The 23,087-nt window shown below is 40.3% G+C and overlaps 4 protein-coding genes across 10 annotated transcripts in view; 2 read left to right on the forward strand and 2 right to left on the reverse strand.

The window, feature by feature from the left end:
- LOC114882932 overlaps positions 1 to 23,087 on the reverse strand; it is a 188,063-nt gene that overhangs the window by 83,422 nt on the left and 81,554 nt on the right. For 6 of the 7 annotated variants that reach the window (XR_003790504.2, XR_003790505.2, XR_003790506.2 and 3 more), the window contains exons 1-2: positions 19,285 to 19,372; positions 7,309 to 7,483 (exon numbers count right to left, since the gene is read on the reverse strand). The gene's annotated coding sequence lies outside the window, so the exon portion shown is untranslated. Of the gene's footprint in view, positions 1 to 7,308; positions 7,484 to 19,284; positions 19,373 to 23,087 lie in introns of those variants that run through there. The other variant, XM_029200136.2, reaches the window with a different exon arrangement.
- LOC114882931 (SUMO-activating enzyme subunit 1) lies at positions 11,910 to 13,576 on the reverse strand. The gene is made up of 6 exons (XM_029200134.2): positions 13,391 to 13,576; positions 13,051 to 13,222; positions 12,735 to 12,991; positions 12,481 to 12,662; positions 12,275 to 12,407; positions 11,910 to 12,210 (listed from the first exon to the last, which is right to left on the reverse strand). Exons 1-6 carry the CDS (start codon positions 13,486 to 13,488, stop codon positions 12,048 to 12,050), a joined length of 1,005 nt encoding a protein of 334 aa, XP_029055967.1. The 5' UTR covers positions 13,489 to 13,576; the 3' UTR covers positions 11,910 to 12,047.
- Positions 13,774 to 17,541, forward strand: LOC114882928 (protein C12orf4 homolog). Its single transcript, XM_029200129.2, has 10 exons — positions 13,774 to 14,062; positions 14,689 to 15,237; positions 15,728 to 15,949; positions 16,023 to 16,226; positions 16,310 to 16,425; positions 16,498 to 16,634; positions 16,711 to 16,831; positions 16,905 to 17,023; positions 17,094 to 17,219; positions 17,288 to 17,541. The coding sequence occupies exons 2-10, from the start codon at positions 14,732 to 14,734 to the stop codon at positions 17,399 to 17,401; spliced, it is 1,665 nt and encodes a 554-aa protein (XP_029055962.1). The 5' UTR covers positions 13,774 to 14,062; positions 14,689 to 14,731; the 3' UTR covers positions 17,402 to 17,541.
- Positions 17,993 to 21,848, forward strand: LOC114882930 (toll-like receptor 4). The gene is made up of 4 exons (XM_029200133.2): positions 17,993 to 19,015; positions 19,298 to 19,654; positions 19,741 to 20,342; positions 20,660 to 21,848. Exons 1-4 carry the CDS (start codon positions 18,956 to 18,958, stop codon positions 20,952 to 20,954), a joined length of 1,314 nt encoding a protein of 437 aa, XP_029055966.1. The 5' UTR covers positions 17,993 to 18,955; the 3' UTR covers positions 20,955 to 21,848.

Consider the following 23,087-nt stretch of genomic DNA (forward strand, 5'->3'; position numbering starts at 1 on the left):
CGTCGAGGCGGTTTAATGTCCGGGATGCAAAGCAGCCGGCGAAACGATAAAGCGGAGGACGATACGGCCACGAGGATAAGGCGAAGACGCGAAGACCACGGAAAATGAGAAAGGGTTGGCTCTGGGTTTGTTTTCAGTTTAACAGCCCTCGACGCGGAATAAATTCCTTGGAAGGAAACCCTTTGGAGCCCGAAGCGTCACACGACGCGACGACACAGAGAGAATCGTCCTCGGTGTCTTCATTACTTTAATGGAGTGCGAGTGTCGGCTTGGTGTCCCGGAACAAGGGTGAGAGAGGGCCAAGAAACGTGGAAAGGGTGGCGACGAAGGAATCTTCGAAGGATGTTATGAAATCGGCAGGATAATAACCCCGTCGGCGAAACAGCAGGAGGGAACGAGGGGGTGAAGTGCTAATAGTCGAACAGCGACATTCGCAGAACGCTTCGAGCTGTTGCTTTTCTTCGCGAACGCTTAATCCGCCTCTTTGTCTCGGGCTACGCGATAATGTAAGTTGATGAAATGAAACACCCCCGAGGATAGGTCAATAAATACGGGGGTCTTCGCTTGCGAATATTGAAAATAGGAAGAAGGTGGAAGAAAGGGTATACAGGTCGATGGAAAGGAACTCGAGCGAAGACGATGTTATATAGAAACGGAAATACATGAGCTTCCGGTCAATAGTTCGCACTCCGTCCGGAATAGCAGCGGGAATATCTGTCGGTGACATATTGCTGGCATCGTCGTTACGCCGGAAAGTAGAGTGAACCGTTTCACCCTCTTTCTCGGGCGTTCTTCCTGCCTCCCTCGCACTCGTGGCCTACCATTTCACTGACAACCTCTTCTGCGAAAATCGTCTCCATTCGGATTCAAATGAGGCCTCGTTCACACCATGCCACGCGTCATATACCCTTCAGGCACTTGAAGTGGATCGACGCGTCGAAATCGTTGGAAGAAAGGGGGGTGGAACTCCGATTCCTTCACTGATACTCCTCGCTTTATAGTTATCTATTCTCTCGTCCTTTCCATCGAGATTATGCTCCAGCTTCGTATTAAACACTCTTAAATAGACGGGAAATGAGGTTCCTTGGTAGCTTCGTTTTTACAAGTTTTATATACACAGGGTGTTAAAAAATACCCTGAACACCGCTGGATAGATCGCGAAAAATTAAAGTGAAAAGTTTTGTAGCATTTTTCGATGGGATCAGTAGTTTAGCCATATTTCATTGCCACATGTCTTATAAAAGAAAATTTAAAGATTAAATAATTTGCGAATCTTCTGAAGAGTGTAGGATATTTTCTGAAATTTCACTGTATACAATATTTACAAAGGTAAATATCCTGTTTCTTCCAGCGAGCTGGAAAGCTGGAATAATCAGTTATACAGCCTAACTTCCGTGATCGCGTTTCAGAAGTATTCTCCATCTCGTAAAATAAAAACTACAGTGTCACGCCGAGAAAAATCAAGACACGAACGAGAAACATTCTGGCTACTTGGAGTTTAAAAAAGGAGTGAAACTTTGTAGGTAATTGTATCGGTCATCCTGCAAGAAACCACCCCGTAAATATCTCAGCGTCCCCGTGGCTGTACCACTCTACCAGGATCATGTCGTTTTAATCCGTTCTTTACGACGTAACATCGCGCGAGAAACGAGGGAATCGGCGTGAAAGTATCGCGCGAGTAACAAGTGCATCGCGAAAAGGGGCGAGTATAAAACCGAAGTTGTAGCAACCGAAACGAGCCAGGGTAATAATTAACCAGGGATATTTTATTAAACGCGTAGCCAGATCGAGCGTCTCGCCGAGAGTAACGAAGACGAACGAACGATCCGCTACAGTATTCTGATTTCCGGGTTAATTAAGAGCATCGTAAAATGTTTTCAAGCCTGCCGCGTTACTCGTCGTCCAGCCAATTATTGTCTAACTTTTTTTTTTTTACGCGATCCAACGAGCTCTCGTCTTTTCGTAACGACGCACAGGACACCGTTGGTCCCTCCTTCCTAATGAATATCTAACGCGAAACGGACTCCTTTCACGAGGCCATAAAACGTACGTACACGGTTAAGGATAAAAGCTTGGATGGACTCTCGCGTCCAGGCGCTTTTCTTTTTTTCTTCTTTTTAATTCTCGTCTCCGTGGACTGGAGTCGAGTGGAGGAAAAGCGGGGAACGCGTATCCCCGACAGGAACGTAGACGCAGCCGTGAATTATTTAGTTAATTTCCGGTAAACTGAGACTCGCCTTGTCGACAGAGCTGGAGCGAGTTAACTGAACGCTCGTAGCTTTCCGCGAGAAGAAGAGGCAACCGTTCAGCTCCATGAAACGCGTACAGAGAGACGAAGAAGAGGAGGACGGAAAGGGAGAAACAGAACGAGACGGAAGGGAACAGAACGGAACGGAACGGTACGGAACGGAGCGAAGAGAAGAGGCAGCCAGTTAGCACGGTAACGGATCAGACCTAAGTACGTACTTAGTAGACCCCAAGCATAGCCGGAGGCGTCTTAATCACGTAATTGCTCGCGAAATCCCGTGCCAGTGTATCCAGCCACCCAAACCCACCCATCCCCCATACCGTAGCCGAAAAGCCGAGCATCCCATGGAAAGGCAGGACCCCGAACCCCTTTCGACCGTGGCAGCCACGTATCCGCCAGACGGAGATAGTCGGACGAACTACAAAGTGAACGCAAACTGCTCGAGGCTCGATATCTTCTTACTTATTCATCCGTCGCTTCGCCTTGGCAATCGAAAATTACTCGGTCGCTTGGCTGAAACGACACGGAAGGAAACTTGGAGAGGAGGCTTTTCCACTTGCACGCGGGAAACGTTCCTCGGTGCTTTGCAGCCTTTTTCAGCCTGCGAATCTAATTCCAACGAACCGCCTACTCGAGTGAAACCAGAGAGACAGAAGAGGAGGATATCTTAAATGACTGTTCGAGGAGCGTTTGAACGAATTAAGAGGATAGCTCGAAAATGGCCTCAAGTGTTTAGCAAGAAAACATATTCCAATTACTCGAAATGATCCTACCATTAAATTATTTCAAAACTATCACCTCTATCTGATGATTTTCTGATTTGTTTCATAAAAATTCCTCTCTTCCCGTATGGGAACAGGTTTATGCGTTTTCGATGAAGGAACGTATCTTAGGGGGGTGGTTTTCTGAAATTATAGCCGCGATCACGAGCCGCCATTGTTTCTCGTTCCCTCGACGACGATCATGAAGAAGCGGTTCTGCTCAATATTCAATAATTCGTCGAGCAGCGAGCCACGATCCACCCCTGGGGTCGTTTCGCTGACCCACGGTCCCCGCCGTCTCTGTCGCATAAAATATAACCGAAACAAATCGGAAGTCGGCAGGCATTACGTTCCGGTGGCCGGCACGAAATCGAGGTTAACCTTTTCCGGTTTTTCGAAGATGCACACCGATATCTCACGTTAATGACGCTATTAACGATAATGTCTTGATGGCTGCGCGAGTCTCGCTATTATTCTTCAACGTGTGTAACAAAGAAACGGTAATTGCCACGCTTTCAACCTTCCCATCGTACCAAGCGACACAAGGTGGCCCTTCGATGGGAAATGAATAATGCCGGTATCACCGATGGTAATTTGCATGATTGCTATACCGTTGGCTTATTTCCTGCAAGTTGCCCCGTAGAATTCTCTACGAGCTAACTAATCCAAACGTAGATTCGACGACAGAATTTTCTATGAGTTAACTTTCTCCTCAAGTAATTTGCAAACTTCTTCGAATAAACTTTCCCCGTCTACCAATTTATCGAGTTCTTTGTGTACAGAGTATTTGCAATTGGAATACCAACGACTGACATTAATTTAATAAAAAAAAAAGAAAAAAGAAAACTGGGTTTTTCATTTCAACTACCCTCAACCATCAAAAATATGTTCAACACTGTCAGTGACAAAATCAAGACTAAAACGAACCGGCAGACTATCTCTAACGCGACCGCAAGTTCCTTAAATAAAATTCTCCCCGGAAAAATGAGCCAATCGCGAGCGTAACGAACCACGTGCTTCGCAAAAATAAGCAGGGAGAGAACGGTACCCCCGATTATCAGGATCCACGAGGCAAAAACGGTTCAAATATCCGACTTTAACACGCAATAAAGCCGGTCGAAAATCGTCGGTGGCGGTGGCGCAAAAATAGTACGCTCGTCGAGCGGGTCTCGGCCGCCTCGAAGGAAAAATAATATTCTTGCAGCCGATATTCGTCGTCTACGAAAACGTCGAGGCCTTACATCCGAATGGTTCTAACGTTATTTCCGAGCAAGATTTGCCTGAAATTTGCTTCCGTGCCCGTACCAGAAGCCCATAAATATGTAATACCTCCCATATCGTACGGTTCGCTTTCCCTCCGCCCCCTTTCTCTCGCCGGTTCGCCCTCGACGGTTCACGGTGACTCCTTGCAACCCCTTACGTGTTTTTGCGGGGCTGTAGTAGCTCGCGGCAATATAAGGGGAAACACGGTAAATCATTTGTCCCGAAAGAAAACACAATGCAATATCCCGGTCGTCCCGGTCGAGACGCCACCGCGTATGTCTCCCATTCCCTTTTCTCATCTTTCGTTCTTCCTCCCTCTTATTACGAATCTCGGTGTCTCCTCGTTTTCTTTTCAGGGGGTGGAGGGTCACACGCCATAAGTCAACCCCTTATATCGCCGAAAATACTTTAAAACGCCGCATGCATTCTGGTTACTCTTGTACGAAAGCATTTTAACTATTAATGAAAGAAAGGGAGCATAGATTTTGTTAAACGACAAGTGCTTTGTCTTTCTAATAATCTTCAGTATACACTTCGGAACTAAGAAATTCTAATCGATCAATGGATCCAAGCTGAGTCGAGAAAAAGGCAAACAACATCGGGTATCGATAGTACAGGACAAAATTGAGGCTGAAACAAGGGGGGTGCATTAGAGCCCTCGTAAGGTTGGCCAGCCAGCAGGAAACTCGACATATTTCTCCCTCTCGGTTATCGGCTAACCAAGGGAACAGAAAAAAAAGGGAAAAAAGAAGGAGAGAACGGTAAACCGCGATCCAGAAAGCATTTCTCGACGTAACCTAAAATAATGCCCGACAGAATCGAACAAAAGCATGAAATATGGACTGGGACGACGTCACGAGTCCCTCTCGCCATCCGGTAACTTATGATACGCTTCCTCTCCGCACATACGAGAACGAAGACATTCTAACACGCTCGCGACACCGCATGCCCATTGTAATTTAACGGATTCTCCTCTCGTCGTCTCGTCTCGCGACTTTTTTCTCGCTGCTTCGCCGAAAGAGATAGTAAGCTCTTCTTCCGTGGAGTTTAAGAAGAAACCGGCTTAAGATACCGGCAACCACGAGAAGAAACATGACAAATCCTCCGGTCGAGGAAGGGGCGATTTAACGACTCGTCGCAAACCAAGTGCTGCTATTTTCTGGATTTCTACCAGCAACATGGAAGTGAAAAACGAGAGAACACGGTGTAACGAGGTTAACAATGAAACGCGAAGTCGCTTGGACAAATGGTAGGAAGAAACGGTTCGATCGAGGATGAAAGTCGAGGAAATCTGTTGAGCAGACGTTTAACAAAGGAATCATGATTTTATAAAGAATTCATAGATAACTGTATCGGACAAAATTCATTATTGACCCATGAATATCTAACTCTGCTCTCTAACCAGATCGATTCAGGTTACAGAACCAACAGCTAGCGTTATGTTCAACCCTGTTAATCCTCTGTCTCTCTCTGCCTTTCTAGTTTGCTCTCTGCATAGGCGTAAATTATAATGCCAGGGCTTAGAGACCACCACTCTGACAAATTACAGGTTTGTTCTCCGGCCACCGGGACGCGCGTCGAAGATAGATTTCGTCGCTCCATCACCGTCCGTCTAAACGGACCTCGCGAGGCTATGCATATTAATTCAATTTCGAGCCGCAACCCTTCTCGTCCTTTCAGGAAACTCTGTACCCCCCTGTACCTCCACCTTTTGCTCTCGTTTTTTTTTCCCTTCTCTATCTTCGTTTTCATTGCTCCTTTTTTTTGCGCTTTTTATTCTTCAACGGTTCGGTTCATGTTTCGATCCGGTCCGTGGCTCGAAAGTTTTAGATTAATTATCCCCGGTCAACTCGGCGTATTGCATTAATCTTGTCGCGTGCGGAATCATCGACGTGGATGAGTAATGTCGCATCGCTGCCTCCTGGGTACCGGACAAATTGGGAGTTGTAATTACTCCTGGTTACGGGGTAACGCGATTTATTTTTAATAACCGGAGCACTGATCGATGTCGGTAGATTTTCAGCAATTTCGTCGAATCGATAATTTGTACGTACTTTTAGAATGTAATTGAATAATGGCGCGAGAGGGTCGCCTGGGGATATGCAACTTGCATTGCATCTCTGATGCACTCTTTATCAACTGTCTGGAGTACTATTCTTTAATTTACGTTTATATTCCTTTTTATAAAGAAATATTTACTTCGTTTTTGCAGTAAAATAAAAATTTTCATGTAACACACTCACGTAAGTTTTGAAAATTTTATTTCAAGTAGAATAGAAAATCAACTATCGCGATATCGCGAAACTAAGAGTACTTATTGGACTCAAAGAATAGCGTCGAAATAAAGGCGAACGCTGCCATTGTCAAGCGAAATGAAACAAACCCGAAGTGCTCTCGCTTAATCAGAATCGTTAAATGAAGATGCTCTGGAGAGCTGCTTTATTCGCGCGCATATCGTCGAGATATTCATGCCGGACCAAGGAGCTCTAAACGTGGTCTCTAGTTCGCTTTCCCGCGACGCCGTTTCCGCTTCTCGTTTCCCAGACCGGCCACGGAATTAATTGCGACGATCGTGTCTTAATTGATAACGAAGAGCATTAAGATCTCGCGTAATGTCTCTTCCAAAGGCGAGACGAGAGAGAGAGGGACAGCAGGGACCAGTGTGAAATTCGAGGATAACGGAGACGAAGATCCTCGTCTCCAGCCAGACTAAGGGAGGACCATGAAAAGGGGAGGTGAAATAATGGCGTGCGCGGAAGCGTATTTGCATTAGTTATTCGGTTGACCCTAAAAACTGTCTGAACTGCACCGATGGCTGCTCGTAAGCCCGGTAATATCGCGAATACTTCTAACGTCTTTGAATTTCATTTTCCATTTAAATTTGCGAAATTATATTATTATTTAGGAGACTTTCCATCCGTGACCATGATTTTCGCAAAAATATCATTAATGGTTTGTGGCAGTAAAAACGCCGAATTGTAGTATCGCGTTAAAAATTTCAGCATAAAAGAAGAAAAGAGTTTTATTACGACTTACCCCATGAATCGATGCTTGGAACGACAGGGACGAAGCTACTTCAGGGCTGACCGCGGGCGTTCCAATGGACGGGGTCAATCCTTTCGTCTCGTTGATCGCGTGTCTCAGTCGTCGGCAGACATGACGAATACGGCACGGTTGGTCGCACAATGTATCGGATTTTACGAGCGGGCACCTAGAAAAAGAATAACGAGAGGAAGAAGCCGCACTGACGCAACAGGGAAGAGACTATGGAAAGTGGAAGTAAGGTCCGCGGGGACAGATTTTATTACGTTATTTTGTTAATGCACTCGGGTCCGGTGATACGCGCGGTTCGCGGGCAGCTCGCTGACGAATAAATATTATGTCCCTACGGTCAGAAAATGGACCATCAAAGCATTTTATGCTTTCCTTCTTCGACTGAAGAGTTCTCCTTTATTTCACATCCCCGTTTTTCTGCTTCCACTACGAAACACTTTAATGGTTTACGTAACAAACGTAAAATATTCCAACGCGAATAAAACTTGGTTGTTTTATATGAAATCTCAATTTCTTCAGCTGTATCAGCGGTTATTTGAAAAGTCTGAGAGAAAAAGAACAATCCGCCTTATCGTTAGCGGTGTTGTACTTTAGGGTTGAATGGGGCGAAGAAACAGGGGTATGGAGAGGTTCCTACCCCTCGGTAGGAAGTTAATAAAGCCAGCTAGTCGCGACGAGGACAATAAGACACTGATAAGGAGGAAACATTGTACCGGTCGGTATAAATAGGAAGTGGCTAGTTGGCGAACGAAGCCGTAAGCAGTTGCCTCACGTACGCAATTTTTGCCACGCCAGTTTACGCTACGGATCTTTGCTCGAATATTACGAGCACGGGCGATTTAACAGCGGCTAACACGAACTCTTGCTGCATGTTTGCACGAAGAAACGTAGGGGTTGTTGCCGGAAAGGTTAATTTTAGTCGCCCACCACCACGTTTTAACCACGGCCCGCGAGCGTGCCACGACTTTCGTCGTTTCGATCCTGAAAATGCTTCCGAGTAATTTTGAAAAGTGTTGCCAGAAATGAGAAAAACCAAAAGTATATAAGATATCATTTCTATCTTTCTCGCGATAACGTTAGTTTCAATTAATTTTCTATTACCTTATCTTATACCGTTTAAAGAATCTCAAAATTTCATCCTAAAAGCACATAATATGTTTTACAAGCAACGTAATGAAAGAACAGAAAAGATAAGTAAGATTGAAACGATAAAAAGGATGAAGGGTTTTAAAGGATTGCCCCGGAAAACAATTTATTTAGTCGAAGTGGAAACCGGCCGAGAAGGCCGAAAGCCTGTACGGTAGGCCATTAAAGTTGCATATTTGGAAGAAACGTGTCCCGTTGCTGTCGAAAACCGTACCCTCGCGATTCGTTTACGCCGGAGGCTTTACAGCCGGCATTTAGAGTCGACTTAAGTACAGTCTTGTCGTCTCAAGAGCCGCCTCGTTTCACGAACAGCATCGCGGAGGTAACGCGTGTCTGTCAATAAATACGCCTCGAGGTATTTTAACAGCGGCAATAATTTTCGTCGCACCATAAATCAGCGTGCAGCCGCGACGCGTGAAGGGCGCACCCTTCGCGACTTCTTCTCATCCACTTTTCTTTCCTTTTCTCTTCTCTTTTCTTTTATTTCCCTCGCTTTCTCGCGCCTACGAACGACTGTCGAAACGAGAATGCTTGGCAAACCAGTTCTTGTCCACAGGACAAATGTTCGGGCATAGTTCACGCCTCGGGACGCGAGATTGAATCGACGAAATTTATGGCAGAAAAATTACCTCTGACGTTCTCTTCTTCGCCCGTTGCGATACCAATCTTTCAGTTTTCTTCCGGCGAAATCACCCTCGACGGGTATTCTACCGTAGAATGTGTAAATTTAAAAAAGAATATTAACAGACCTACGATTTACAACAAATATGACAGATAAAATAAAATAAGAAAGAACATAATCCCGATTAACTTCTCATACCGATCGAAATTGAAATTAACGACAAAGTTGATACGAATTATTAAGCTGCACGACGAGCGAGCATGCTCGCCGCTAATAACGTCATGCTTCGCTGAAAATCCCTGGCGATACGCGAAATTGAATTTCGATTAAAGAGGCTCGCGATCTCAACGCGAGACAAACTAAATTACCTGTTCCGAAGAAGGTAAAGTTAATTAATAACATCGTACAGGCTGCTCGATAACAAAACTTTGAAACGTTAGAGATAAATTGCTTACAGCTTGGTTCAACGAACCTTTGCGATTTATTATAAATAAAATGTTCCTCGAGCCTCGAAACACGACGTTCGTGGAACGATACGCAAACACGTTAAGCTAATAATTTCATAGCAAACAGAATTATGAAAAAATCGGAGGATAAAAGAAGCTCGGCTCGTGTTCGCCAGAGACGAAAATCGTTCAGTACCATTCGCATGACGATAATTTCATTTTAACGAGCAATTCGGAGGAACGTTCCGTTGGAAATGAAACACGCGTTCCTCTGTGTTTGCTCCACCGCAGTCGTTTAACATTCCTAGAGGCGTACGTGTCGTATCGATTCAACGAGCGTGTATGTACAGGAAGAAACCGTGACAGTAGTCTCGGTAAATTCCTTACCTGACTCACGGGAAGTACCTGTACCTATTTGCCGTCAGATAATATCGCAGGGAGCCAGTTGAATTGTTGCGGAGCTCGATCATATTTTAAAACCACTGTGCGCATTTCAACGCTGCTGCTACACGAACATTCGGATCACGATAAAACCGTGCCACTGATAACGGTTACACCGATTCGTGCCAGAACCGAAAGGAAACGATCTACAAACTCTATCGAGCTGATTTATCGTCCTAATATTCCTTAAAAACATACTCAAACGATAGATACATCACTGCTCAGAAGTCTTACCCCTTTTATAGGCAACCGGATGACCAGTAAAGCTTCGATGTTCAACCCTTGAACAGGGGAGCCTGGGTGAATCGTGACCGAAATTTACAAAACGTATAGAAAAATATTAACCTGAAGTTAAATGTAAAATTTTCAAAGGAACCATGTGAAATTTAAGAAATGAAAATAAAATTAAAATGAAATTAAAATTCTTCGTCGTTCGCCATCGGAGGGTTAAAATATCTAGCGTAAGATTAAAATAACGATTAGCAATGTAATCTTTTCGAATGAAATATCCATCCGAGGGATAATTCGATTCTAACGGATCAACGGTGAAGTATTTAATTTATAAACGATCAGTCAACGCGATTCGGCACGCTCGCGGATCAATCGCTTACCGAAACTAACTTCCCTCGAACTCTTCGTCGGCACACTAACAAAATGTCGAATTAGGGTAGGTAAGAGTAACAGCGACGAGATTCGAACGGGCTAATGGTTTTTCGACAACGAACATGAAGAAGCATTCGTCGAAGATAATTCGACAGCCGTGAAAGCACGTGACAGTGTCGTTAAGAAGCGCGTCGTCATGCATGCTGTACCTGCAGTCAAAAGAGAACGGTTTACACGCGAGCCCTTCTCGCATTTACATACAGCCGTGCACGATAATCGTCGGGATTTGTAACGACATCGTGTCCATGGGGAAAGACGATACATCATAATTCTACGACGAAAATCGAATCAATTCACAGCCGCCTACGTACTCGCCTCAGGTATCGATGCGGCCAGATAAAACGCGAATGGAATTTCGCGTGAGTGATACAGAGTGTTAAGAAAGTAATGGTCGTGACTTGTAAAAATTGGATGGATATTTTTAAAATAATTTAACCGCGAAATTAATTAAGACTGTCACACTTTTAACACGATACAGAAATAGAAAGAAAAGAAGTTAAAAGAGCAATAAGATTGAATCATTGGTCAGATCATCGTAGAATATAATTGATTAAAATTTAACCATGAAAAATGAAGGGATTTCATGGAGGAAATCGCGTGAAAGGGTAGGAAGTTTTAAATAATACGAAGCATAAAGAGAGATTGTCAACAAGGCAGCGAAGGTAATAACGGTGAGCCGATAAAGCATAACGAGCCGTGCTCCAACCCGGTGCTCCCCCTTTTCCAATTTTTCAATTTCCATTTTACGTTTCCCGCCACGTTTTCCACGCGAGAGAGCACGAAAAAAATCCGCAAAGCAGGTCTCAAATTGCCCCGGCGGAAACCGGGAAAGTGAGTCATATTTCCACGTACGCCAAGACCCCTTCGAGCTTGTATTTTCGCGGTGAACAGAAATATCTTAGGACGTACGAGCCTGTGATAAACCACATTTACCAACAGTGTGCACATTCAACATTTATATTTCTATCATAATTCGGCAAAAGAATAGCAAATGTAGCTGGTGTGCAGGTGTGTGTGCGTGTGAGAACATCGAGAAGTATTATAAATTGAAGATCCAACTTCAAAACTCGAGCGATATAATTATTTCGGTTTTGAAGCGAAACACGTAAAGTGTAACGAATGAAAAATTGTCTGGTAGATATCAGGAAAGTCTCAAGAAACATTCTTTCCCGAGGCAAATGTGTAAAACAAATATGTAAAGCCTTTGGTATACCAGTTATCAATGATATAAGAAACAACGAATAAAATTAAAACAACAAAATCAGTATTCTTTTTCTTTTAGCATACATTTATTGTATTTTTGTAGCAAAAAACATGGAATGAGAAATTATGAAAGTTGTGACAATCGCATGTACACCGAAATATTCAAGCATACAATCATACACCGTGATACAAGATTATCATTACTGACCCAATCTCAAAATTTTTCCACACAATGTGTCTGGATTAAAGATGAACAAATTATTGTGTGGAGCGCCCTTTTGCGAGACCGCTTTAATTATCTCTTGACTCATAATACCTCCAACAATAGCACAGACTGGACTAATTTGCGCGTATATATCACCCCTAAATTAATAACAAATTTTATTAACCCATGGCTGAACTAACAGATAGTTTTTTGGATACATACTCTAATAAATTATTTATCCTATTCTCAAGATCGTATTTTTTAATAATTTTGTCTGCTTCTGCCTTGAAATCCTCAGAACCTCTTTCACTAGGTAATGGATCTTTGTTATATTTCTCGCGATAATTGAGCAGTACTAAAGATAAAAATACATTGTGTGAATATCCTTCATATATGTTGTTGCTGAAGCATTTTACCTATACACTTACTTAATATCATATAATATATCTCTGACTCTTTAGGAAGAGAAGCCTTTGGAACATCTAAGACTGATTCAAAAGGCACAAAGGTATCTGTGTGCTTCTCTGTAACAGTTATGTTCTCAAATTTCTCTTTTTGCATAGGCTCACCACTTCCTGAGAGCTGTATTTTTTTAGTTTGTACTACATCCCTGCAAAGCAGAGTAAATTTCATCTTGTATAAATTAATGATTTCTTAATGCATATCCTAATATTCCACTTACTCTGCATATTCATGAACTATTAAATCAGCAAAGGTATAACCCAAAGTTCCCCACACATCTCCAGCAAAGAACTTTACTTTATGCTTTCTGCATGCTGCATTAATTCTTTCTAATTGAGTAATAGTGCATTGTGTTGCACATACAACATCAAAGTTTCCAAAATATATATCTGCTTTATCATCAACATTTGATGTGTCTGCTTCAATATTGACCATACTATTTAAATTTTTTGCTCTCTGTAGCGACGCTTCAGCCCTCTAAGAACATCAATTGTATAAAGACAATGTGCCCAATACATCTTAGTTCTTTTACTTACATTTTTTCCAATTGATTCTTTAGGTGCTAAAAACTGAGAACATCGATCTTCAGCTGTTACATTTCTATGATCTAAAAATGTAACTGCTTTAACACCTGCTAAAATAATATCTTTTGCTATTTCTGCTCCAAAACCATTTAGGCCTATTAATAAAACCCTAGCCTCCCGTAAGCTGCAAATATTTGAGATTAAACATTAGTTCCAGACTTTGTAAATTAAGTATTTCCATTATACTTATCGTCCAAATGTTATTTATCTTATTTTCTACTATTTCTCAGTAGAAACAGTTTGCTTTATTCAAATATTGCTTATATTATAGGTTAGATTGCAATATACTTGCCGCTTTTGTGATTCTAAACCCCATAAACGAATTTGTCTATCATATAATTCAGCCTCATGATCTGTCAGTTCAATACTTTTATTTTTATTTTCAACCATTTTCAAAATTGCAATAAATATCTAAGAAATCTACTGCCGCCAAAAGCCTGTCCTTAAATTTCACCGATACTTCACGCTTTATGTAGCGCAGCCAACATAACAATATACAAATTCGAATGTATGGAATAAATGAAGAGCGAATCAATAATAAACGAATTATAATATTGAACAAAAATAATTAATATAAAAAGGGCTATTTTGTTAATTCTATATGTTAGACGATTAACAAAATAAGTACTCTAATTCTTCAGCTGATAGAAATGTTTAGGTTGGAGAAACTGTCGATTAAATGACTGGGGGCGTTGAAAGTACTTGACAATTATTATGTGTGTGGATTGTGGGTCTGTTTAAAATGTTTCGTTTGAAACATATTAGGAGAAACCTTTTCAAATGTCAACATATGGTTTGACAAAGTAGTACTCCTCAACAACGAAAGTACAAAAATATTGCAAGTATAATTTTCAAGATATAGGTTAGGTAGCCGATGAAGAAATGTAACAATCACATTAATTTGATGTGATGTTTCCTTAAATTATTGATATTTTCAAGAGTACGGTGTACAAAACTCTAAAATGTAAGTGTTCGCTTATGATTTACAATCTACTATCAAAACTTTCCACAACAAGTACTTATAAACAAGACTATATTCTTCACCCTAGCGCCCTCATATGTTGATAAACTATTAGAATACAAAAATTATAGTTTCTAAATTTCATTGTTTTCAAATAGTTGTATAAGTATAGAACCCAGTGTATTATTATCTTTGTAATAAATACTATTTAAAAAATTTGTAACTGTAATCTTAAGATATTATTATGTTTTGTAGTATTGTTTTATGATAAATGAGTTTGTATTTGTATGCGATAGCAAAGTTTATCTTAAAGACAGATCTAAAGCCATTACAATTAATACATGAAAATAATTGTTTTTAAAAGAGCATAGATAAAAAGTGCAATCAGAGGTGTTTCTGCAGCTTATCAATGACTTTATGACCTCAGTGTTGTGAAAGCTGACCTTTGAAAAATTTTGTTGATTAAAAAGAAATAACACCGATCTTTCTTGGCTATCGTAATAGCCAAGTTTACACATTAATACAATATAATATTATATATCTAATTAGTATCAGTTATGATTTATTTACATTTAAGGACATAGATTTTTTTAGATATATAAATAATAATATTTTTTATATAAAAATAGATATATGAATTATCAAATATAATGAAAAAGTACTGCAGAAGATATGAATATGCCTGAAGAAGAATATGTGGAGAAAACATTTGTATATAAATTTCCAACATGTACTACAGATCAAGAATATGTTTTGGAAATACCATTAAAAATACCATACCATGGTTCTATCAAAGAACTCATGCATCGTATAATGTCATCTTTCAAACTGCCATGTTATGTAGAATCAGATTTGCTAGTATCATTGGAAAAGACAGTCAAAAGACTGTCCTTAGAATTTTATGATGAAAAAGCAGAAAAGGCTCTTGAAAATGCAAAATCAGGAGCCTTAGATATTGAAGAGATAATCAAAAGTTGGGAAAAGATTTATAAGCAGAAGACAGTAGAATATGCTGATCCCATTGGAACAACTGATGAAGAACTATTTGCTGCTGCATATCATAGATTGGTGCATTCACCATCGTTAGAGCCTATTCTTCAAGCTGAACACAAATTTGGAAGAGATGTGACTGAAGTTATTCAAATGAGAGATACACATTATGAACAGCTTACTCAAAAGTTAGTATCAACCACTAACTGTATAGTGTTACATCAATGTATCATGCATGTTCTACTAAATTTATTAAACTATGTTCAATATACTCAATGTCCTATGAATTTTGCAAATATTTTTTTACACTTCACCCTTCTTGTATTAAACTACAAAAGAAAGGTCAAGATCTACTTAGTGTTAGGTGTGCATTATGTATCAATACATGAAATATAATTTATCACTTGCATTGACCTTTCTATGTAGATTATCGGTAGCGTCAATATAATGATGATTGGACTTAAAGAGTCAGTGATCGTGTTTATAATTCAAACGTTCAATCCCTGTTCATTGAGCAATTACAATTTTCAAAAGATTTTAAACTTTCCGCGTTTAATCTGTCTGCAACGCATGCAATTGGCCTATTATCGTTTTTGGAGCAAAGTTAATTAACCCGTTGCTATTTTAAGAACACGCGAGAAGCAATGAGATCGTGGAACGTTATTAATTGAATTACAGACAAACGGAGGAGATGAGGGTCGCCGTGGAAGCTCTCGAGGCCGGTTCTACCGAAAAATCTATCAATGAAATGGCAGGAAGACATTTCGAGGAACAAAGTTTATTGCAAGGCCACTGGGGTTCAAGAGTCGACGCTTTGAAATTGGAACAAAAAAGGCAGTATCGTAATTGGATCATGAGATTACTGGAAGAACAACAGACTAACATGCCGCCGACGCCAGTGTACGTCTATTTCTAACAAAACAAACGCGTAAACGACAACGAATATGATAATTATAGATTATGTGACTATTAGAGGTTCTCCGATGTTGTCGATGCCACCGTTACGTCCAGCCTTAGACAATTTTGTCCATAGCGAGGAGAAAAATACGGCTGATTATCCTATCCTCGAGGAGAGTTTCACCATTCATTTAGGCTCCCAAATGAAGCAAATGCATAATATACGTATACTAACCGGAGATGTATTAGATTTTTGTAGGACTAAAAAGAGCGAATCAGGGTGGGTTGATTAGAAGTACATACACTATGAACTACGATGGAATCGAATGAGAATAAATATCTTTCTTTCCTTGTCTTAAATAGAATGGATCCAACGCCTCAAAGGCTACAGACGGCTCTAGGATTATATTCCAATGATTTATGTGGTTTAGTATTATTGAACGACAATCATTTAGGAACTTATTCGGGAATAACGAAAGGTACCATATTAGATGATCCATTAAAATTCTTTTCTAATCCTGAATAATTAAAAATATTCACACGGTTTCCAGAATTGTCTTCGATATGCCAATTAACGACAGAATTTCATTTCCCGCCAATTGATGAACAATTGGAAAAAATTCGGGAAGATGTGAAAGATGCAGTTGCTTGGAGGCAAGCGCGTCATAAAGAAACAAACGAGTCACAAGTATGAAGAAATGAATTTAAAAAATAAAATGTATTAATGTTCAGTTCAGGTTTAATTGGTACGTGTTATTTTACAGTCGAAAAAATCGACGACCAGCAAAAGTTTGCAAACCGGCGACGTTTATATTACAAGGCATTCAAATTTAGCGCAAGTTCACGTAATTTTCCACATGGTCGTGAACGATTCGTTGAGATCTGGTGAGTAATAAATATTTTTTTGCAAGCGATCGGTGATTCTTCACGGCGATAAGAATTTTTACGCAAATTACAGGCGATATCAATTCGAGGCACCCAGCCATTTTAGGATTACGAAACATTTTGAAAACTGCTTGCTGCAACGATGTGACCACGCTGACCATTCCTGTACTCCTGGTCCATGAAATGACGGAGGTATAATTATTCCATTAAAGAAAATAAATTTTCTTTTCTAATTAATCAATCCATGTTCGGTATCTTTCAGGAAATGACGGTAGCTTGGTGCACAAAGAGAGCAGAGCTAGTTTTTAAATGTGTGAAAGGGTTCATGATAGAAATGGCTTCGTGGGGTGGTGCGGAATTGAAGAATCTACAATTCCTCGTACCAAAGGTGATTTCTTTCGAAAAACGAAAAATACTATGTCGATTTTTGCTCATAGACTAACTTCTTTTTTCTAGGGGATGTCCGAAGAAGTATTTGGTACCCTAGCCACAATGTTACCAAGCATATTCCGAGTATCAAATCCACTGGTATTCAAAGCTACCAGCACACCTCAAACTCCGAAAAAGTGAACGATCGTCTTGCCATTGTTATCTTACACGCGTTAAAAATATTACAATATTTATTACTATGTATCACACATCACCGACTGCAATCGCTTGCCGTGGGCGCGAACGAGATACCATTCTGTTAATAAATGTCTGACTCTTGAGTTACTTTGTATATTATATTACTTTCACACGACTGATTTTCCAGCAACTGATATCCATAATACCGCCTGTTTATCGGATATTTTGCAATCGCTCTCGATCACGAAAACATACTTGATATTTATTTAAATTAATCTTTCAGCAATTAATCTTCAACATTTTTGAAAAATATTTAAAATTTAACCAAGTACAAACTTTCCTTTCCTAAAGAGAGAAAGAGAAGCAAAATGAAAAAAAAGATGATTTAAAAAAAAAAAACATGGATCAGTAATATAAAAGAAGAAGAAAAAACATTCAACTTTATATTAATTATAATAAAACAAGCATAGAGCGACGCATTTATCGTAGCTAGATACCTCGAGGAGCCTCGTTTATCTCGGACAGCTGTGCTTTTTTATTTTTCAATCACAGATACATTTGAACGTTTCCGTTGTCGGTCTAATAATTTGTTGTGCATCGCACTCGAGCGTGATGCAAGGTGCTAGCAGTGCATTGTCGTGTTATCCGAGATTAATTCTCTTTTCTTATACTCTGTTTTGTTTGTTTTTTCTTTCGTTCGTTGCCATTTAACGCCCGTTTCGACGCATACGCGGGACGAACGTCCGGCGATATCGTGGTACGAATATAAATTAATTGAAAAAATACGTGGCGATTATAACACGGCCCACGGGGGAAAAAAGTAAACATAAAGCAGAACGTACGTGTAGATCGGGGACGTAATCTCGTTTTATCGAAAAAGTGGTGCGTTAGCCTCGCGGATTCTGAACTGCTCGAGAACGGATTAACGCGGTGCGCGCCCCGTGAACCATCTGGAACGGTTGCTCGCTGAATTTTTTACCCATTTCTCGTCCAGCCGGTGTGCCATACGAATCACTGTTCGATGCAAGTGTTTTCTAAGTGTACCAAAGAAATCTGGTCCATTCGAGCTAGCAAAAACTAAATCTACAGTGTATGAAATTAAAAAAAGAATTTGAATAAAAGTGCAACGATAGAAAAGACCACACAATCTAAAACCATCGCTATAATTTTTTTTTAAATTTCTAAGTAAAACAATCATGAACGAAGATTAATTATTCTGAAGAGAAACAGCAACTATAATTAACTCTTAATTACCATTGTCTAATAGAAGTGTCAAGGATAAAAGAGCATCGAGTAGTTGAAAAATTGTCTAAGACGAGAAAACATCAGAACAAAGAAGAAAAATTAGAAACGATCGAGCAACTGCATAAAGATGACGAAGCCCCTCCTGCTCCCCTCTTAATTCGGCACTGTAATCGTAAGCAGAGTATGCCGCGGATGAATTGGTTGCCATTCCATCGGATCGTTGTGTGAGAAGCATAGTTGAAACTAGGCGCTCTCTGCGCGATCATTTTAACCGGAATCGGAATTGCAACGCGTTTATTCGTCACCTGGACAATGTGGTCCCCAACGATCGCGATTCTCCTCTTATTTGTTGCCTCGAGCACGACAAAAACGGTGGGTTTCCGAAAAATATTACTGTTCACTATTTCGACGAAACGATACAAATTTTAATTACCGCAGATTCGCACGATTTCTGTACGCCTATATTTGATCGCGTTACGGCATAGTTTTGAATTTGAAACTGCACAACATGGCGTCCCTAACGGCGCGCCGAAGATTCGTATTTTCGCACTCTTTTCAATAACCTTTGATCGATCGTTGTTCGTTTCGATTTTACTTTATTCTAGTTTTATAATGTAAATTGTATGTTTTCATTGACTTACCTTCTTGTTCCAGGTCGATTTGTCACATCGTGGATTGAAGAAGGAGGATTTCTTCATGGAGCTACAGACGCAGATCAATCTGGCGGATGTCACCGACTTGATCCTCCGGGAGAACGAATTTGACAGTTTCCTTGATTGTTCCACTAATCTTGCGAATTTGAGGACACTGGATTTGTCACAAAATCACCTTCAACGATTCTTTTTTCTCTGCAAAGACGAGTACAATTTGCAGTTGTTGAACGTCAGTCACAATAAACTCGAGTACATCGACGACAATGCCTTCAACGACCGAATCCCGAAGCTCAAAATACTCGATCTATCGTGGAACAAATTATCGATTGTTAACGAGACCATGTTGGAACATTTCAAAGTAATTACCTTTTGAGTTTTATAGTGTATGAGAAAAAGAAACCAAATAGAGTTCATTCAAACTAAACTATTTCTTCTTTTTTTCAGATTTTAGAATATCTTTCGTTAGCCAATAATCCGATTAACAATGGAATCCATGAAAACGCGTTTTGGAACTTGAAGGCACTGCGATATTTGAATTTAAGCAATGTATCGTCGTCCCATTTTACGTCGGTATATTTCAAAACGTTATCTAATTTATCCACCCTAGATTTGTCGGATAATCCTCTAAGAATGGTCCCGTTGTTACCGATTAACCTAGAAGAGCTCGACTTGTCCGGCACATACATATCAGGGTTACAAGATGTCTTTTTACCTCAATTACGAGAACTCAAATTGAATAACATGCAAAATCTAAAAGAACTATCGTTTAACGATCTCGAGAATCTGACCAGCCTGGAGATACTATCCGTAGTTGGTTCAAAGAAATTAATCCACCTGAAACTGTTCCCCTATAATGGACGCATATTGCCACGACTGCAGCAGCTGTTGATAAACGACTGCTCTTTGAAAACTTTGGATTACAATATGTTGCCGATAATAAAGAGAACGGCAGTTTTAAACCTACAAAACAATCCTTGGAACTGCGACTGCAAAATGCAGTGGATGTCTATGTCAAACTCGACCAGGATACTTAGTAGGAATATCAAGTAAGTGAAAAATGACTAACTTTCTCATCTGACTAGAGTCGGTAACAGAAAGCAATCGATAATTTTATCGACCTTGAACGAGTCTACCAGAGATGTCACCGCTTACACTTTAAATTCAAAAATCTCTATAAAAACTATTAGTGTAATCGACATTTCTTTGAACAAATTTTTTATTCGCCAAGTAAATGTTAAAGTGATATTAAAATGTTCCTCCCTTGCAAACTTAATTATACGTCCCCTGAAAGTAAGCGGTCCCTAATTAGAACCTGGGACAAAGACTCATCCCGGTTATTAATTTCTTAATTTCGCGTTACCAGATGCAGTGCACCCGACGAACATCGCGACAAGCTACTGAGCGAGATACCGAATTACGAACTGGAGTGCGACGACCAGGCATCAGTGTTCCATCCAGTTCTTTGGGCTTGCATTTTGATACTGGTCGTGGCGATTATCCTGGCGGTGGGATTCTTCCTCCTGAAACGACCGCTCGGCCGTTGGGACATCGGGCGAAAAAACCGGGACACGGTCACCTACAAGAACGTGGACGAGTCCTCGAATGATATGGTGAGAATTTTAGCGGTCAACGATGCGATCGAGCGTAACGAAGAATAAACGAACGCGTCTCGCAGAAAGAACAATTGTACTAGAAAACGTATTAAACCTACAAGAAGAGTTACAATGAAATTTGTCGGGATGATCGAAATTTGAAAAAAACCCATAGTTGGATATATTGGAGTAGTAGCCATGACAAACGTACGTTTCAAATTTTCATTTCAACACCGCCAAATTTCATTAGCGAAGACTCCATCTAAGGATCTCCTTATTAGAATAAGCGACAGTTTCTGAAAAGAAACTCATTCATCGAATGGAACTTGAATTTTGCGTCAATCTTCCCTACCATTAGTGTCGGCTGATACTAGAGTGCAGGGCGTTTCAAAATTGGCAAGAAAATTGAAACGACGATCGAAAGTGGAAATATTAAAGGAGAATCGTGTTGTAAGGATGCTTTGACTGGAAGTAATCTAATTCGCGACAAGATATCGGTTTGGAGGCGTCAAAGTATGGGGCGCGTGTCGTTGACGCCTTGAACTCTTCAGATACGGATATCTCGCGCGAAAAGTCAACGATATGAGAAAAAAATCACTTCTCTCGATTAACTTTATATCGTCGTCTAGACTTGCGTCTACGATTTCGAGGCATCTTGTACAATTAATTTCCTACAACTTTTATTCCCCCTTTTTAAATATCCTACACTTGGAATAGTCTTCATATAAACGCATTTAACGAGCGGCATTGTACAGGGAGAGAACATCAATAGCTTTTATTGAATCGCCACGTGTCGAAACACAGGAAAACACGTTGTAAACACGGAGGCAACGTTTAGTCACCTCTAGTGCATCCCTTAAACTCGAAACACCATAGGCTCGAGTACTCGAGCATCATCTGGTGTACGCAATAACAATGTGGGACCTCTGTGAATCGAATAAAACGTCTTTTTTTCTTTTCTTTCTCTTTTTTTTGTCGGCAAGTATCGCGGTACTTTTTTTTTTCGAAACCCTTTACTACCTCCACTCGTTATAAAGCGAAATGTCTGCGCTTTGGGCACAAAAGAAAATGGATACAAAGCAGCTGATGGCTCGTTTGCTCTGAAATGATTCGATTCTTCCTTGCTGCGTCTTCGAGCACGAATCTACGCATCGATGGTTACGTACTCTTTCATTTTTCTATTCAAAGATAGGAAATTAATTGAAGTTCTATATTTTGAGAGGAATTCGAGCCGAAGAAATTTTGTAATTTTAAAGAAGGTACACGTTCAGCAACTGTTGTTTTAGTGTTAATTTTCAGAAAATGTGCAAACGAAGTTTCTCGAGTAACGTGCGAAATGGAGATTCAATGACACAAGAGAGTTCATCCTGTAGATGGGAAAGCAAAGTATGCTCGAAGACGTGTACTTTGTTCGAAAAGGGAGTGCGATATTGGCGAGGCAGAGGACGAGCAAATGGTGCTATGAAGATCGTCAGTTTCCATGACGTGCATCGTGATCGCGTGCGATGTAGCGATCAGCCTTTGTACCGAAGTATGATCTTCCTACGGGAAGCCTATTGGGTTACGAGCAGAGAGAGCCTTCCATATGGAAGAACACGTTGCTGCAGGAAAGTATGGTCAATGAGAAAATCACGGCGTGTGTCACCTACATTAGCACTTCGAAACCTAATCGCACAATAATACAAATTGTATTATCAGTTTCAATTCCTCCCCTTTCTCTCGCGTTCCGTTGTTCCTTTCACCAAGCATTATCTTAACCACGCTTGATAAGAATTCAGTAAATTGTTATTGAATGAATATCATTACTACTCATTGACTTTTAATCAGAGGTATAACTATAATTAATGATTCGAGGAAAAAACATATAATGAATGCAATATAATTGAAATTTTAGGATGCAATGTTTCGAGCTCTTTCGAATGTTTCTGAAAAAATTTGTAAATTTTGAAATATCGCGACACAATACGAAGAAGATTTAGCACGTTTAATGACCACGTGTAGAAAGATATTTTATAATTGCAATTACGCTGCCTTCGCGAAATTTTATACATATTTTATACTCTTAAAAACTCTGATATTCCGTTATTAACAATCTGCCTTCGCGCTCCGAATTCTGACACTTGCCGATCCATTTTAATCTATAAATGGGTATTCGAAAAGTTTATCTGGCTCTGAGCGATGATATTTCCAGCGCACGTC

The sequence above is a fragment of the Osmia bicornis genome, chromosome 1 (genome assembly GCF_907164935.1).
Source record: "Osmia bicornis bicornis chromosome 1, iOsmBic2.1, whole genome shotgun sequence".
Lineage (NCBI taxonomy): Eukaryota > Metazoa > Arthropoda > Insecta > Hymenoptera > Megachilidae > Osmia > Osmia bicornis.

Coding starts and splice junctions, on each gene's coding strand:
- LOC114882931 (XM_029200134.2), bottom strand. CDS start 13,488: ATGGTTGAAAATAAAAATAAAAGTATTGAACTGACAGATCATGAGGCT. Junction 13,223..13,390: donor GGTTTAGAATCACAAAAGCG/GCAAGTATATTG, acceptor AAATATTTGCAG/CTTACGGGAGGCTAGGGTTT. Junction 12,211..12,274: donor AGGATAAATAATTTATTAGA/GTATGTATCCAA, acceptor TTATTAATTTAG/GGGTGATATATACGCGCAAA.
- LOC114882928 (XM_029200129.2), top strand. CDS start 14,732: ATGAATATGCCTGAAGAAGAATATGTGGAGAAAACATTTGTATATAAA. Junction 16,227..16,309: donor ACTAAAAAGAGCGAATCAGG/GTGGGTTGATTA, acceptor TGTCTTAAATAG/AATGGATCCAACGCCTCAAA. Junction 17,220..17,287: donor TACAATTCCTCGTACCAAAG/GTGATTTCTTTC, acceptor TCTTTTTTCTAG/GGGATGTCCGAAGAAGTATT.
- LOC114882930 (XM_029200133.2), top strand. CDS start 18,956: ATGTGGTCCCCAACGATCGCGATTCTCCTCTTATTTGTTGCCTCGAGC. Junction 19,655..19,740: donor CCATGTTGGAACATTTCAAA/GTAATTACCTTT, acceptor TCTTTTTTTCAG/ATTTTAGAATATCTTTCGTT. Junction 20,343..20,659: donor ATACTTAGTAGGAATATCAA/GTAAGTGAAAAA, acceptor TCGCGTTACCAG/ATGCAGTGCACCCGACGAAC.